Source organism: Rhinolophus sinicus, linkage group LG12, assembly GCF_036562045.2.
Source record: "Rhinolophus sinicus isolate RSC01 linkage group LG12, ASM3656204v1, whole genome shotgun sequence".
In the NCBI taxonomy this organism is placed as follows: domain Eukaryota; kingdom Metazoa; phylum Chordata; class Mammalia; order Chiroptera; family Rhinolophidae; genus Rhinolophus; species Rhinolophus sinicus.
In genome coordinates, this window is record NC_133761.1 from 34,009,209 (window position 1) to 34,024,862 (window position 15,654).

The window sequence follows — 15,654 nt, forward strand, 5'->3', positions numbered from 1 at the left end:
TCTCTTTTCTTGCAGATATGTTCTCTCTGAGACTCAGAAAATAAGTAACTTGCCAAAATTATTTAACCTTCAGCTAGACCTGCCTCTAGGACTATTTGATTTTCAAACTTGTGTAAAAAACAACAAAAAAAGTCTCTGGAAATTGCACATAAACTGTGGTTTAAAGCTCAGTTTACTATTCATAAGGTCCTGGGTTTGGGTCCCTTCTCAGCCACTTACTGGTTGTGTGGACCTTAGGCAAGTGAGTTTCGCTCTATGCTAGTTTTCTCACCTACAAAAGAAAATAGATCCTACTTCACTGAGCTTTGAAAGGATCAAATAAGATAATTCACATAATAAGCACAATAACGATTAGTACAATCTTAGCTATTCGTATAATCTTAAATGCCGAGCTGGCTCCAAATGGAATAAATACAGCACATATACACAAATATTGTCCTCAGCTCTTCAGAGGTTGAATTTCTACACCATGGAACCCCATTCCACACTTGAATTAGTCCCACTTTTCTTCAATCAATATACTCAAACTTTTGATGGGAAAAAATATATTTGGAGTGTCTGCCATTGTTGAGTCCACAAGGACCATCTCTGCAGACGCACGTTCTCTCTTGACCACACTCCCTATTCCTAGACAACCTATCGCCTCGTTCACTCACCTGCTCCGGATACTTGCTACCAATGATCTCTGCTACAGTGTTGAAGGAGTCAACATCTGGGTAGTTCTTTGCCCCCATCTTCAGCTGAATGACAATTCGGCTCCCACGAGAAACCATTCTTGATAGCATTTCTGCATCTTCCACTGTAACACAGGCTGTTGGGATCTTTAGCACACCGTCCTGGTATTTCTGAATACCTGTGTGAGGACTTGAGAAAATAAGCCACCAGGTTACCTTAAAAGTAGAAATAAACCACAAGTGTTTATTGAAGTGTCTGTATTTGACATTTGACTTCCACTGAACTTGTTCACGTATGAGGAATAGGACAAGCAGGCAATACTGTTTTATTTGCTTTTGACATGAACATAACTTTTCTTTTTGGTAAAAACAACTTGGAAAGTTCAATTAATAATCATTATATGACAACATGGATGGATTTTGAGATTATAATGCTAAGCGAAATAAGTCGGACAGAAAAAGCAGAGAACCATATGATTTCCCTGACATGTGGTATATAAACCAAAAACAACAAAAGAACAAGACAAACAAATGAGAAACAAAAACTCATAGACACAGACAATAGTTTAGTGGTTACCAGAGGGTAAGGGGGCTGGGGGTGGTAAATGAGGGTAAAGGGGATCAAATATATGGTGATGGAAGAACTGACTCTGGGTGATGAACACACAATGTGATTTATAGATGATGTAATACAGAATTGTACACCTGAAATCTATGTAACTTTACTAACAATTGTCACCCCAATGAACTTTAATTTAAAAAAATAATCATCATATTGAAAATATTGCATGAAATCTATTTTGATAATTTGAATGATCCTTTAAAGTTGCCTCAAACTTGGAAGAACGTTAAGAGTGCATTTATGACCAAGAGGTGAACACGTTGGTTCGAGAAGACAAAGGGTGCTCTGAAGTCCGTCAAGGCTGCAGATCAGAAGCATACACATCTGGAAGAAAGCTGGCCCAAATGGACCCAGCTCTCTGGTCCCTAACTGGTTCTGGGTATACTCTCTTCCCACCCAAACACAGAGGTCCAAATATGTAGCCTTGAAATGGTGGTAGAACACTCTGTAGGAAAACTGTAGGACAATGGAAAACGTTTGTGTTCCCATAAAGAAAAGTGCTGAATAAATCCAGGTCCCTCATTGTACTACTATAAGAAAAAGAAAGTTATAAAAATGTTGGCATTAAAGGAGAAATATTACCCCAACTTGTCAACTCTTTTCCTACTACTTTCCAGATGCTTCTCACATTACTAGAAACATTTATAATTGAAGTTTATATTAATCTACTGCTGATTCAACCTCCATGTGCTAATTGAGTTTATCAAACTCATCTTCTAAAACTGCTCTTTGAAACTGTCCCTTTTAACCCTTTTGGTGCAACTCCGAACCCTCAGCTCCCTCAGAAACATGCAGGCACAGCTTCTGATTGCACACACATCCTATCGGTCTCGTCCCATCTTCTGCCAAGACATAAGCTAATAGCTTCCCTTTTAAAATTAATTTTGCTTTTCATATTTCCATATTTGTTTCAAATTGTCTCATATTTACAGGAAAGTTTTTCTCCTTTCAGCCACTACACATTTCTCTTCTATAGAAGTGAGTCCAACCTCCACATGCATAAACACAACGACCATTATTATTATTGCTTGCTTGTTGTGACTATATTGTTGTGACCATATGTCAGGTGAGTCCTTAGTAGAGAAACTGCAGAGCGAAATGATTATGAACAGACTCAGGAGCAAAATCATCTGGGTTCAAATCTGGGCTCTGCCACTTATTGCTAATTGATGTTGGACAAGTTATACATCTTTGCTTCAGCGGCTTCGCCTGTACATTGAGGTGATAATAACAGTAATAACTATCCCATAGAGTCATTTTACAGATTCAATTAATTTATACAAGTAAATCCCTTACCCTGGAACACAGTAAGCACTCAATAAGTGCTAAAACTTTATTTTATTAACTTGCTTATTACATAAACCTGCAGAGACTATCTAATCTCAAGTCCTTAGTACCATCTGAGTACACCTTTCATGAATATTTATTAAATGTTTACTGAACATGTCATTCTTCATGAAGAGAGAGACAAATGACTTATAAACTCAAAATTTGTAATACGGAAACCCTGAATCTAAACCCCTGCTAAGGCACATGCCTAATCTAACTTTTGGTTCAGGGCAGGCTATGGAGTCACTTAACCTAGGTCAAATCCTGGCTCTACCATTCGCTATCTGTATGACACCAAGCAACTTAGATTACTTCTCTGTTTCTGAGTTTCCACATCTGTAAAGTAGAGAATAATATTAGTATTGACCTCATATGACAACTATGAGGAATAAAAGAGATAGTATATGTAAAGGATTTAACAGTGTTTGGCACATAGTAATTATTTAGTAAACATTAGTTGTTATTATTTCTTCAGTGCTAATTTTCCCACTGAGTTGGTTGAGTGATTAATGACCAAAAATACTTTAAAACATGTAGAAAGACAATCTAAATATTTATTATTCATATTACCTTACGTGATGTCTAAGCTTCAACAAGCTCTCCTTGTTCCCAGACTCTCTTACTCAAGAGGAGGTAAGTATAACACGTCGTAATAGTCTCTTTAAATAATTTTTCTAAACAAGTATATACTGATAAGTTACAGGCAAGAGTTCTTAAAGTGAGGACAGTGAGCCAGGCATGTACCCACGGCTCCAATGAGGAAAATGTTATTGAAAGGCATCTTCCAACTGTGATTCTGAATTCAAGATATAAAAGCCTTATAATTTGTTTCTGCAATTAAGCATGTTCCCCAGTGGTGCAGTATCCAGCACTGTTTAGTAGAAGTGGGCAGAATGAAGATTTGACAGTTTTATTTGGAGTCTTGCACTTTCACTGTCAATTGTCCTACAGGGAATGAATGATTAGCACAAATGCTACCTTCCTGCCACCACTGACAAGCCCAACCTGCATTTTAACAATAGCAAAGGGTAAACTATAAAGGAAGCCACAAATAATCAAAATAAGCACACTTAAAGATTAATATCAATTCTTCAGAAAGTCTTCCACAAACAGAAGAGGAGGGAACACTTGCCAACTCATTCTACAAGGCCACTATTGCTGATATCAAAACCAGACAAAAGACATCACAAGAAAACAATAGACCAACATCTCTTATGAATAAAAATACAAAAAATCCTTAACAAAATACAAGCAAACTGAAACCTGCAACATATGAACATATGAAAAGGGTTATACACCATGACAAAGTGAGATTTATCCCAGAAATGCAACGTTTGACATGCAAAAATCAATCAAAAACAAAGTTGGCTGACTCACACTTCCAAATATCAAAACTTATTACAATTCTATAGTAATCAACAGACGGTGATACGGGTATAAGGATAGCCATATTGATCAATAGAATAAAACTGAGAGTGCAGAAATAAACCTTTATACGAATGATCAATTCATTTCAACAAAAGTGTCAATAAAGTTCAATGGGCTAGAAAAATACTTTCAACACATGTTGCTGGGGCCAACCAGATATCCACATGCAAAAGAATAAAGGTTTACTCCTATATTACAGCATATACAAAAATTAATTCAAAATGAACCTAAGTAATTCATAGGCCTAAATATAAGAGTTAAACTATAAAACTTCATGACCTTGGATAAAGAAATTCCTTCCTAGATATATCGCCAAAATCATATTCAACAAAAGAATAAAATAGATAAATTGAAACATCAAAACTGTAAACTTTTGTATTTCAAAGGACACCACCAAAGTGAAAAGACAATCCATAGAAGGGGAAAAAATATTTGCAAATCATTTATCTGGAGGTGGGAATTATTGTAAGAATTGTGAGTTTTTGAAGTTATAGTCTTATTTCTATGAGGATTTTTTTTCTTAACTTCTTTATTAGTAAGGTTAAAAGACCACTTATCCTGTTTATTAGAAAGGTTTGTTTGATTTAAAAATCAGTTTGAAAATAACTCCCAGAAAAATTAAAATTGACTTTAATTCTTTTAGATCTGCCTCCTTAAGAGTAAATTTATCGCACACATTTATATTGTCATTAACAAAACAAAAGCAAAAGGATTCATTTACATCATAATTTCACAAAAGGAAAACACTCAGATATTTCCAACTCCCAAAGGTGAAAAAAAAACCTGATCAAGAGAGAAAATGTAGGACTAAATTTCATTCCCAATTTCTATGATTCAGTTGAAATAGCAGAGGAGACAGGAAAAAGTCAAATTCTTGAATTCTATTCCATAATGAAAGACTCTACGCGAACAAAACTCAGCCAACATATTTAAACCTTACCTTCACCTACAGATCTCAGTAAGCAGACTATTACAAGCATAGTATCAGATATGCCTTCTTCCAAAATAGAGGGACACAGCCATCTCCACAAGAGTGTGAGAAAGAAGGAAGACGGTCAAAATGCTTAGAGGAATAAAACTCTGTGATTTTTAACATCCACAGCATACAGGAAGGACTTTTGGCTTTTTTTCTCTAAAACACAATAGTGTGAAGAAGGTTGAAAGATATAAAGAGGCAACTGTCTGTGAAGTAAATATAAAAAAAGAATTAAAATAGCTAAACAAATTTTATACTTAGTATTTTCTCATCTAAAAAAATACTACATAAATATCAGTTTTTGTTATTATTATATATTTTGTAACCTAAAGTAAACATCACAAAATATATTTGGTCTCTTTAGCCCTTTTTGATTTCGCTCTTCTGTATAAGTTACAATGTCTGCTAGCTTATACTTATTTTATTTTAATTTGTTTTTTTTCCCTTATTTTCTCCTCTAATCTTTACAATTTTTAAAAGAAAGATGTGTTTATGTATTAAGCAAGATGAAAACTTAACTTGGGATACAAATTTTTTAAATGGATAATTTATCTAATAAAGATGATAATAGAGATATGGAAGAAGATTAAAATCATTTTTCAAATGAAGATGGTAACATTAACCACTGAATATTTTTCTCAGTTTAAGCCCCAGTGCAAAACAATTCTCATTAATTGGACTGAAAGGTATTTAAATATCATGTAACCCCATCACTGTCTTTCCACTGAAAAATATACTAAATTTCTATTATTAACTCTGTTCAATTATGCCATTTCTCATTAACTTCAGAGCCCCAACATCCTTCTGTTAGAACAGAACTGAACATATAAAACATGGCACTAGGTATAGATTGAATGTGTATGTTCACTGCACCGCTATCACCCGCTGCCCCCCAACCCAATTCATATGTTGGAGTCCTAACCCCTAAGGTGAGGGTAGGAGGTGGGGCCTTCAGAAAGGGATTAGGTCATGAAAGCAGAGCCCTCTTGAGTAGGATTGGTGCCTTTATAAAAAAGCCCCAGAGAGATCCCTCACACTTCCACCATGTGGGGTTACCATGAAAAGACAGCAGTTTACAAAACAAGTTCTCAACAGACATCAAATCTGCCAGCACCTTGATCTTGGACTTCCCAGCTTCCAGAACTGTGAGAAATAACTGTTTGTTGTTTATAAGTCACCCAGGCTATGGTATTTTTATTGTAACAGCCTAAATGAACTAGACAGGATACTTTATCTGAGGGGAAACAAAATAAAGACACACGAATGATTAAAATTCTGTAAAAACTATGGTTTTCTTCCTTGACATGAAGAAAATATTTTTAAAAAGAAGCAATAGCTAAGTACTGAAAGAGAATCAATAGAACCATGTTTTCAATGTGTGTTCCACAGAATATTAGGCTTCAGAAGCCTTGTAAAGAGGGGAGAAAATGCCATGGTTAAATGAAGTTGTGAAACATTGGGCACTATTTTGCCATTTTGAGAAGTCATGAGCACATTAGCCTGTGGTAAGCTCTGATAAGTAATATAGTTAAGAAACATGCTTGACTAAGCATTTCCCAAACTTAATTGACCATAGAACTCTTTTTCACATAACATTTTTATCTTCTCATAGACTTATCTGAGAAATACATTTTGTAAAATGTTGATTCACTCTCCTTTAAGGACCAAGATAAGAATACAGTTTGTAACTGTCCCAATATAGCTTATTAGAACAATGCTAGCAATAGCATTTCCAGCCCATCCAATACAGAGATCTTTCTACAGCAAGAAAGTTTCAAATCCAAGTACAGTACATAAAAATCTTTGTAAATTAATTTTTTAAATTATTTTTCATCTCCTACCACTCCCCCCACATAAACCCAAATATACTCCACCCACGCTGACTTCTTACCATCCTTAGAAGATGCCTTTCCCTTTACTAACATAGAACCTTGAAACATGCTGCTGTCTCTGTCTAAACTAAAAAGAATAGTTAGTCTCTGTCTAAAAGCTAAAAAGAATAAAGAAAACAGCAAAATAACAGAAGTACATCCTTACTTAACAATAATTACTTTAAATGTAAATGGATTAAACCCTCTAATCAAAAGACAGAGTGTTTTTTTTAAATGATCCAAGTGTGTACTATCTGCAAGAGATTCATTTTAAAGCCAAAGACACAAACATATTGAAAGTGAAAGAATGGAAAAAGATATTCCATGCAAATAGTAACCATAAGAGAACCAGTGGTGACTATACTAGTGTCAGGTAAAATAGACTTTAAATAAAAAAAGGTTACAAGATACAGAAAAGAACATGATTTAAAAAAAGTATTGATACAGCAAGATACAACAATAAACATTTATATACCTAATGACAGACCTTCAATATATGAAGCAAAAAATGACAGAATTGAATGCAGAAACAGTTCTACAGTAATAAGTTGAGACTTCAATAGTTAACTCTCAATAATGAATAGAAGAATCAGACAGAAGAAGATAAGCAAGGAAACAGAGGACTTCACACAATAACCCAACTAGATCTAACAGACATATATAGACCACTCTATTCAATAACAATATACACATTCTTCTCAAGTGCACATGGAATGTTTTCCAGGACAGACAATATGTTAGGCCACGAAGTAAATCTCAATAGGTTTTTAAAAATATGTGTCACACAAAATATCTTCCCTGGCTACAACAAAACAAAGTTAGAAATAAATAGCAGAAGGCAAACTTGAAAATTCACAAATTTATGGAAATTAAACAGCAAACTCTCAACCAACCATTGGATCAAAAAAGAAATCACAGGGGAAATTATAACATATGTAGAGAGGAATAAAGACAAAAACACAACATACCAAAACTTATGAAACACAGCAAAAGAAGTGCTAAGGCGGAAATTTATAGCTATAAATGCTTACATTAAAAAACAGGGAATATCTCAAATCAACTGTCTAACTTTACAACTTAAGGCACTAGAAACAGAAAAACAAACTAACCTGGAAGGAAGGAAATAATTATTACAGCAAAGTTAACTGAAACAGAGAATAGAAAAGCAACAGAGAAAGTTAATGAAACCAAAAGTTTGTTCCTTGAAAAGATCAACAGAATTGACAAACTTTTAACTAGATGGACTAAGATATAAACAGAGAAGATTTAAATTACTGAAGTCAGAATGTGGGGATTTTACCGATGCCACAGAAATAAAAGGAATCATAAGAGAGTATTATGAACATAATATGCTAACAAACTGGATAATCTAGAAAAAATGAAAAATTTTCTCGAGGCGTAAAACCTAATAAGACTAAACAATGAAGAAATAGAAAATCTGAATACATCTATAACTAGCTGGGAAATTGAATCAGTAATCAAAAATCTCCCAATGAATAAAAACTCTGGAGCTAATGGCTTCAATGGTGAACTCTACCAAACATTTAAAGAAGAATACCATTCTCAAACTTTTTACAACTGAAGAGGAGGGAATACTTTCTAACTCATTCTATGAAGTCAGCATTACCCTGACACCAAAGCCAGGGAAAGACACTACAAGAAAAGAAAACTACAGATCACTATACTTTATGAACATTGATGAAAAAAATTAATACTAGCAAAAAACAAAAAAACAAAAAACTCAGTAGTGCATTAAAAGGATTATATAGAATGACCAAGTTAGGTTTATTCCTCAGATTCAAGAATGGTTCAGCATACAAAAATTAATCAATGTAATATACCACATGAACAGAATGAAGGGAAAAAAACCATGTGATCAATTTAACTACTGAAGAAAAAGATGTGAAAAATTTCAAGACCCTTTCATGACAAAAACAAAGTAGGAATACAAGTAAACTACCTCAACATAAATAAGGCCATATATGAAAAAAACACGCCACATATGAAAAACCCAAACATCATACAGCAAACATTATTTTCACTGGTGAAAAAGTAAAAGCTTTTCCTCTAAGATCAGGAACAAGCCAAGGATGCTCAGTTTTGCAGCTTTTATTCAACATAGCACTGGAAGTTCTAGCCAGAACAATCAGGCAAGGAAAAGAAATAAAAGGCATCTGAGTTAGAAAGGAAGAAGTAAAATCATCTCTGTTCATAGGTGATAGGATATTATATATAGAAAATCCTAAGATTTTACACACACACACACACACACACACACACACACACACACTGTTAGAACTAATAAATGAATTCAGAGAAGTAGCGGGACATAAAGCAAAAAAAAAATCAGTTGCATTTCTATACACAGTGAACAATCTAAAAGGAAATTACAAAAACAACTCCACTTGGCAATAACGTCAAAAAGAATAAAACTCTTAGGACTTACCAAAGGAGGTGAAAGAATTCTACAATGAAAACTACAAAACATTGTTAAAAGCAATTAAAGAAAACATAAATAAGTGGAAACACATTCCATGTTCACGGATTAGAAGACTTTACTATTGTTAAGATGTCAATACTATTACCCAAAGAGATCTGCAGATTGAATGCAATACCTATTAAAATTCCAAGGATATCCTTTGCAAAAATAGAGAAGCCCATCCTAAAATTTATATGGCATCTCTAGAGACTCTGAATAGCCAAAACTATCTTGAAGAAGAAAAACAAAGTTGGAAGACTCACATTTCCTGATTTGAAAATTTACTGCAACGCTACCACAACCAAAGCAGTGTTACACTTGCATAAAGACAGACATATAGACAAATGGAATAGAATAGAGAGCCCAGAAATAAACCCTCACATATGTGGGATTTTTGATAAGAGTGCAAAGACCATTAAATGGGTAAAGAGCAGACTTTTTAACAAATGGTGCTAGGAAAACTAGATTTCCACATGCAAAGAATGAAGTTACCTAATATCACACATAAAAATTAACTCAAATTGATCCACGACTTAAATCTAAGACCTAAAACTATAAAACTTTTAGAAGAAAACAGAGAAAAACTTCATGACATTGAATTTGGAAATGCTTTCTTAGATATGATACCAGAGATATAGACAACAAAAGAAAAAAAGACAAATTAGACTTCATGAATATTAGAAAATTGTCATTTGTGACAACATGGATGGATCTTGAGAGTATACTGCTAAGCGAAATAAGTCAGACAGAAAAAGCAGAGAACCATATGACTTCACTGATATGTGGTATATAAACCAAAAACAACAAAAGAACAAGACAAACAAATGGGAAACAAAAACTCATAGATACAGACAATAGTTTAGTGGTTACCAGGGGGTAAGGGGGGTGGGGGATGGGAGATGAGGGTAAGGGGGATCAAATATATGGTGATGGAAGGAGAACTGACTCTGGGCGGTGAACACACAATGGGATTTATAGATGATGTAATACAGAATTGTACACCTGAAATCTATGCAATTTTACTAACAATTGTCACCCCAATAAATTTAAAAAAAAGAAAGTTGTGTGCATAAAAAGATAACACCAACAGTCAAAACGGCAATAGGAAGAATAGAAGAAAATGTTTGCAAATTATATCTGATAAGAGATTAATATCCAGAATAGAGAACTACAAAAATGCCACAAACCAAACAACCCATTCAAAGATGGGCAAAGGACTTCAATAGACATTTCAACAAAGATATACAAATGGTTAATAAGCACATGAAAAGATGCTCAGTATCACTAATTATTAGGAAAATGCCAACCAATTACAATGAGGTACCACTTCACACCAATTAGAATGTCTACTATCAAAAATCAGAACATAACAAGTATTGGCAAAGACATGGAAAAATTGCAACACTAGTGCACAGTTGCTGGGAACATAGAGTGGTACAGCCTCTTTGGAAAACAGTATGGTGGTTCCTCAGAAACTTAAAAATATAATTACCATATATCTGGCAATTTTATTTCAGGGCACATAGCCCAAATAATTAAAACAGGATCTCTAAGAGGTATTATTCACAATAGCTAAAATGTGTTCATCATTCATCTTAGTGTTTGTTAATAGATGAATGGATAAGCAAAATGTGATATACAAATACAATGTAATATTATTTAGCCTAAAAAGAAAGGAAATTCTGACACATGCTACAACATGGATGAACATTAAGAGTGTTAAGCTAAGTGAAATAAGGCAATCACAAAATCAAATACCGTGTGATTCCACTTATATAAGTAGTCAAAATCATAGATATAAAAAGTAGAATGGTGGTTTTCAGGGGTCGGGGGAGGGGGAAATAAGGAGATATTATTTAATGGATATAGTGTTTCAGTTTTACAAGATGAAGAGTTATGGAGATGGATGGTTCTGATGGCTGCATAATGTTATGAATGAATTTAATATCACCGAACTGTACACTTCAAATGGTTAAGATGGTAAATTTGATGCTATTTGTATTTTGGAAAGCCATTACATACATAAACTAAAGAAAATCCAATATTGTGTAAACTGTGGGGGAAAGTATGCATGAATCCCCCGCTGATGGTACTATAAATTAGTTTGTATTTCTAGAGTGTGATCTCTCAATATGTAGCAAGAACTATAAGAAATCTTACTTTGGTTATTCTCCTTTGGAGAACAAACTCCTTAGCAATATTACAAAATACAAAAAAAAACACACAACAATTTAAGATGTTCCCTGCATCTCTGGGTATAAATATGAAATTCTAGAAACAATCCAGCAGAGGACTCTGGGAGAGTTAGCAAGAAAATTAAATACTTGCGTGACAAGTAAATGGCCAACAGCAACATATATGGAAACATGGAGATGAAATAATGTTAAGTTAAAATAAAATAATGTTAAGTTAAAATAACACTATGCACATGGTAAAGACTGAACATGAATTTGGAGTAATGTAAATTGAGCTAATATTCATTTGATTCTTTGAGAAACTATAGTCATCCTGTAAGACTATAATCATGTGACCTGCAGCATTACCAATAAACAGAATTAAATTCTTAAAAGTCAGTGCCACAGCATGTAAAATAACCTGGAAGCAAAGCCTGAAGCTATAACAGTAGCAATTTGAATCCTTGAAATTCTAGGTCATGGGCATTTGAGCACCTGTGGCAAATTAATTGAAAAATATCTGTTGAAACTTTTTTTCCACCATCAATTACATGAAATACTTACAGCTGAATCTTTCTGTAGTGCCAGTCCATCAATGTGCCATGTAGGCAGAATTACAAAGCTAATATTTTCTTGATGTCAATTTCATTTGTGTCCAAGGACTCTTCCTGTACATCTGGCAGTGTTTTAACTGTTTATTCACATTTGTGTACACCTTCTCAGCCTCTGACGCAACATGTGCATGTTTTAGTCTTCTGACCTTCAGAAAAGTCATATATGAGATCTCTGTCCCACAACGATATAGAAGGGCACAGAATTAATTCTGAAAAGACTGCTGGCACAGCTAGGAAATCAGCATTCAGTTGCCTCAGAGGAGGACAATAATGTCTAGAAACAGCATCTGTGCATTATTATCAGTAAGTTTGCTTAAATAATACATTTCCATGAAATAAAAGTGGATGCCCTACACTTTGATTTAAAATTTTCCTCTCTTTGGCTTTTTTAAGCTTTACCTTGATAACAGCTTTTTCCCTTTATTTTTAGGCACCATGGAAAGGCCTTTTAGGCCTACAGATTTGAGGAAAAGTGATATTCTTGTTCCATGGACTCCGAAAGCATAAACCCTTCCATCAGAATCACAACATACCAGAAAGAGAGGTTAAACCCTGACAGAGGGCTCCATGTAACATTCCAAAGAAATTAATGATAATACTAGCTTGACTTACTGAGCATTTGTCACAGGGCTGGCAATGTTCTGAGTATTTTACATGCATTAATTTCTTTGCCAGATTCTTATTGTCCCTGCTTTACAGATGAGGAAATTGAAACAGAGAGAGGCTAAACCCATGGTCTAACAGCTAGAAGCTGACAAAGCTAGAATTAACCGCTGGAAGTCTCACGTCAGTCCATTCTCTTAACCTGTATACAATCTATATTATATTGCCACTCACCACGCTAGTAACAATGAAGATGATCTTGATAATGGAGGTGATGATGATTACTGATAATAGCAACAAATGTAAGTACTAATTTGTTTAATATTAAGACTGAGCTAAGCAATTTTATACATTACTTTATTTAATCTGTGTATCACTTCGGAAATAGATGCCCGTATACCCATTTCTGTAGTGAACTAACAAACACAGAGTTCGTAAATAGCTCCAGTGCTCTGGGAAAGAAATAGTGAGCTCTGAGACAAAGCTTTCATTCTTGCCAGGCTCAAGGGAACAAATTCAAGCCATACAGCATCTTTTAATCTTTTATTAATATATTCCTTCTGATGCGCAGATTGAACGAAATGATATACTGTAATGGAAAGCACTTGTACTATGCCTGACAGATAACGTGTGGCTTACAAGGTCTGACAATTAGGTTCGCGAACTTGTTGCAATGATGTTGCTAACCATTTTTGATATCACAGGGATTATTCATGAATTTGTAACAACTGGATAAACAGTTAACCAAGATTACTATTTGGAAGTGCTCAAAAAGCTGCGTGAAAAAGTTAGATGACCTGAACTTTTCGCCAACAATTCATGGCTCTTGCATCATGACAAAGCACCAGCTCACATGGCATTGTCTGTGAGGGAGTTTTTAGCCAGTAAACAAATAACTATATTGGAACACCCTCCCTACTCACCTGATCTGGCCCCCAATGATTTCTATCTTTACCCGATGATAAAAGAAATATTGAAAGGAAGACATTTTGACATTCAGGACATCAAGAGTAATACGACGACAGCTCTGATGGCCATTCAGAAAAGAGTTCCAAAATTGCTTTGAAGGGTGGACTAGGCACTGGTGTCAGTGCATAGCTTCCCAAGGGGGGTACTTCAAAGGTGACTGTAGTGATATTCAGCAATGAGGTATGTAGCACTTTTTCTAGGATGAGTTTGCAAACTTAATTGTCAGACCTCATATAAATGGTAATTACCATCATCACCACCCATATTTTGCATGTACTTCTACATTGAAGTTTCACAGAGCATTGCATTTATTTACACATTTTAGGCCCAGTGCACATCTTTATCTCTTCTAGACCGTCAGCTCCATGAGAACAAAGACATCACCTTTTTTGCTTTTCTGTACCCAGTGTTACAATTTCTGATCCATAATACGTGGTCAGAAAATATTTCTTGAGTTTTACTAATCTGTGTCTCTGAGACCAAATTTCTCTCATCATAGTATTTCCTTGAACTTTATTTTTAGTTTTTCCCCAGACAAACTTTACTATTTATTATGTATTATGTGTCAGAATCACACGAGGGCTTGCTGAAACACAGATCTCTGAACCCAATATCCAGAATTTCTGATTCAGTAGGTTCAGGATGGGACCAGGGAATACATGTTTTTAGCAAATTCTCAGATGATGTAGATATTGTTGGTCTCGAGTTTTGGAGAGTTCAAGCCTTCACCAGAAGAAAGGGTTTACTCAAAGATAGGTCAATGGAAGAATTGCATTCTTAACACAGTATTCATTTCTAGAGACTCAATCACAAATAAACACAGTTATGTGTTATGTGCAGATATAAGTAGAGCTGCTGTGAAAGAATCAGTTCCTGCTCTCAAGGAACCAACATTTACTTGGAACACTATTAGTCTTATGCAAAGCATGACTATAGACGTATAGATTTAATGAATATAGTAACAAACCTATTCAAACTCATACAACAAAAGGAGTGTTATCCCTCCAAAGTTGTCACTGTGGGAGGCTGCAGAGTTATAGCAGTAATTGCCCATTGAGCTAAACATTTTTGGAACTTTTTTCTCTACAATTGCCTTCTGAGCATTTGGCAGTCTTCCAAATGGTCTAAATGGAGGCAAAATTTGGCAATTTAAAATTAGAACTGATTTTGGGAAATAGCCAAAATATTATGAACAAAATAAATTAATGGTTTCGGGTCCAAAACAAGATATGTTGTAAAATAATAATTCTGCTTTTTAATGTGTGCCTAATCAATTGGATTTAAAGACAATTTCAAAAGAGAAGTATCAGACATGTTTGCATCAATGGTTCCTGTGCTAGAATATGTGTTTATACTTGGAATGTATTAACACAATAATGGTGATTAGATGTGTATGTTCTAGCATATTTGTTTAAAATTATTTATTCACAAAGAATTTCTTTTTAAAAATAGCATCAACCCAAAAACTCAGTAATAAGGAAATTGCAATATAAATTATGGTGTTCAATTTCAATGGAATATTTTGCAGTCATTAAAATGTTAATTATGAAGTCTATAAAACAACATGAAAATTTTTGATATAGAGAAAACGCCAAGTTCTATGTAGACTGTGATAAGTAATATAAAGTTTCATGAACAAGGAATAGAAGGAAATATACAATAATATAAATACATTTAGATGGCAGGGGAAATGACAGAATTTTTACTTTTGACCTTTCTCATTCAATTACAAAATTTAGACTTAAAAAAATATTTACCTGAAAGTTGTTAGTGATATTTTCCAGAGCAACATAAAAATATGGACAAGGCTAATCAAATATTGTGAGAATGAAGGTATGAATGTTAATATTTATATGTGATCTGAATTATTGAACACATATGCCTGAAGTCAGCTAAAGTAACACTTTGAAAACAG

The 15,654-nt window shown here is 34.3% G+C and overlaps 1 protein-coding gene across 3 annotated transcripts in view; it reads right to left on the reverse strand.

Annotated features, from left to right (window-relative positions):
- Positions 1–494: 494 nt before the first annotated feature.
- The window catches only part of CPQ (carboxypeptidase Q), a 262,903-nt gene continuing 247,743 nt past the window's right edge, over positions 495–15,654 (reverse strand). For 2 of the 3 annotated variants that reach the window (XM_074316337.1, XM_074316338.1), the window contains exon 4: positions 495–864. In XM_074316337.1, the coding sequence (XP_074172438.1) occupies positions 510–864 (355 nt within the window). In that variant the 3' untranslated portion in view covers positions 495–509. The remainder of the gene's footprint in view (positions 865–15,654) is intronic. The other variant, XM_074316339.1, reaches the window with a different exon arrangement.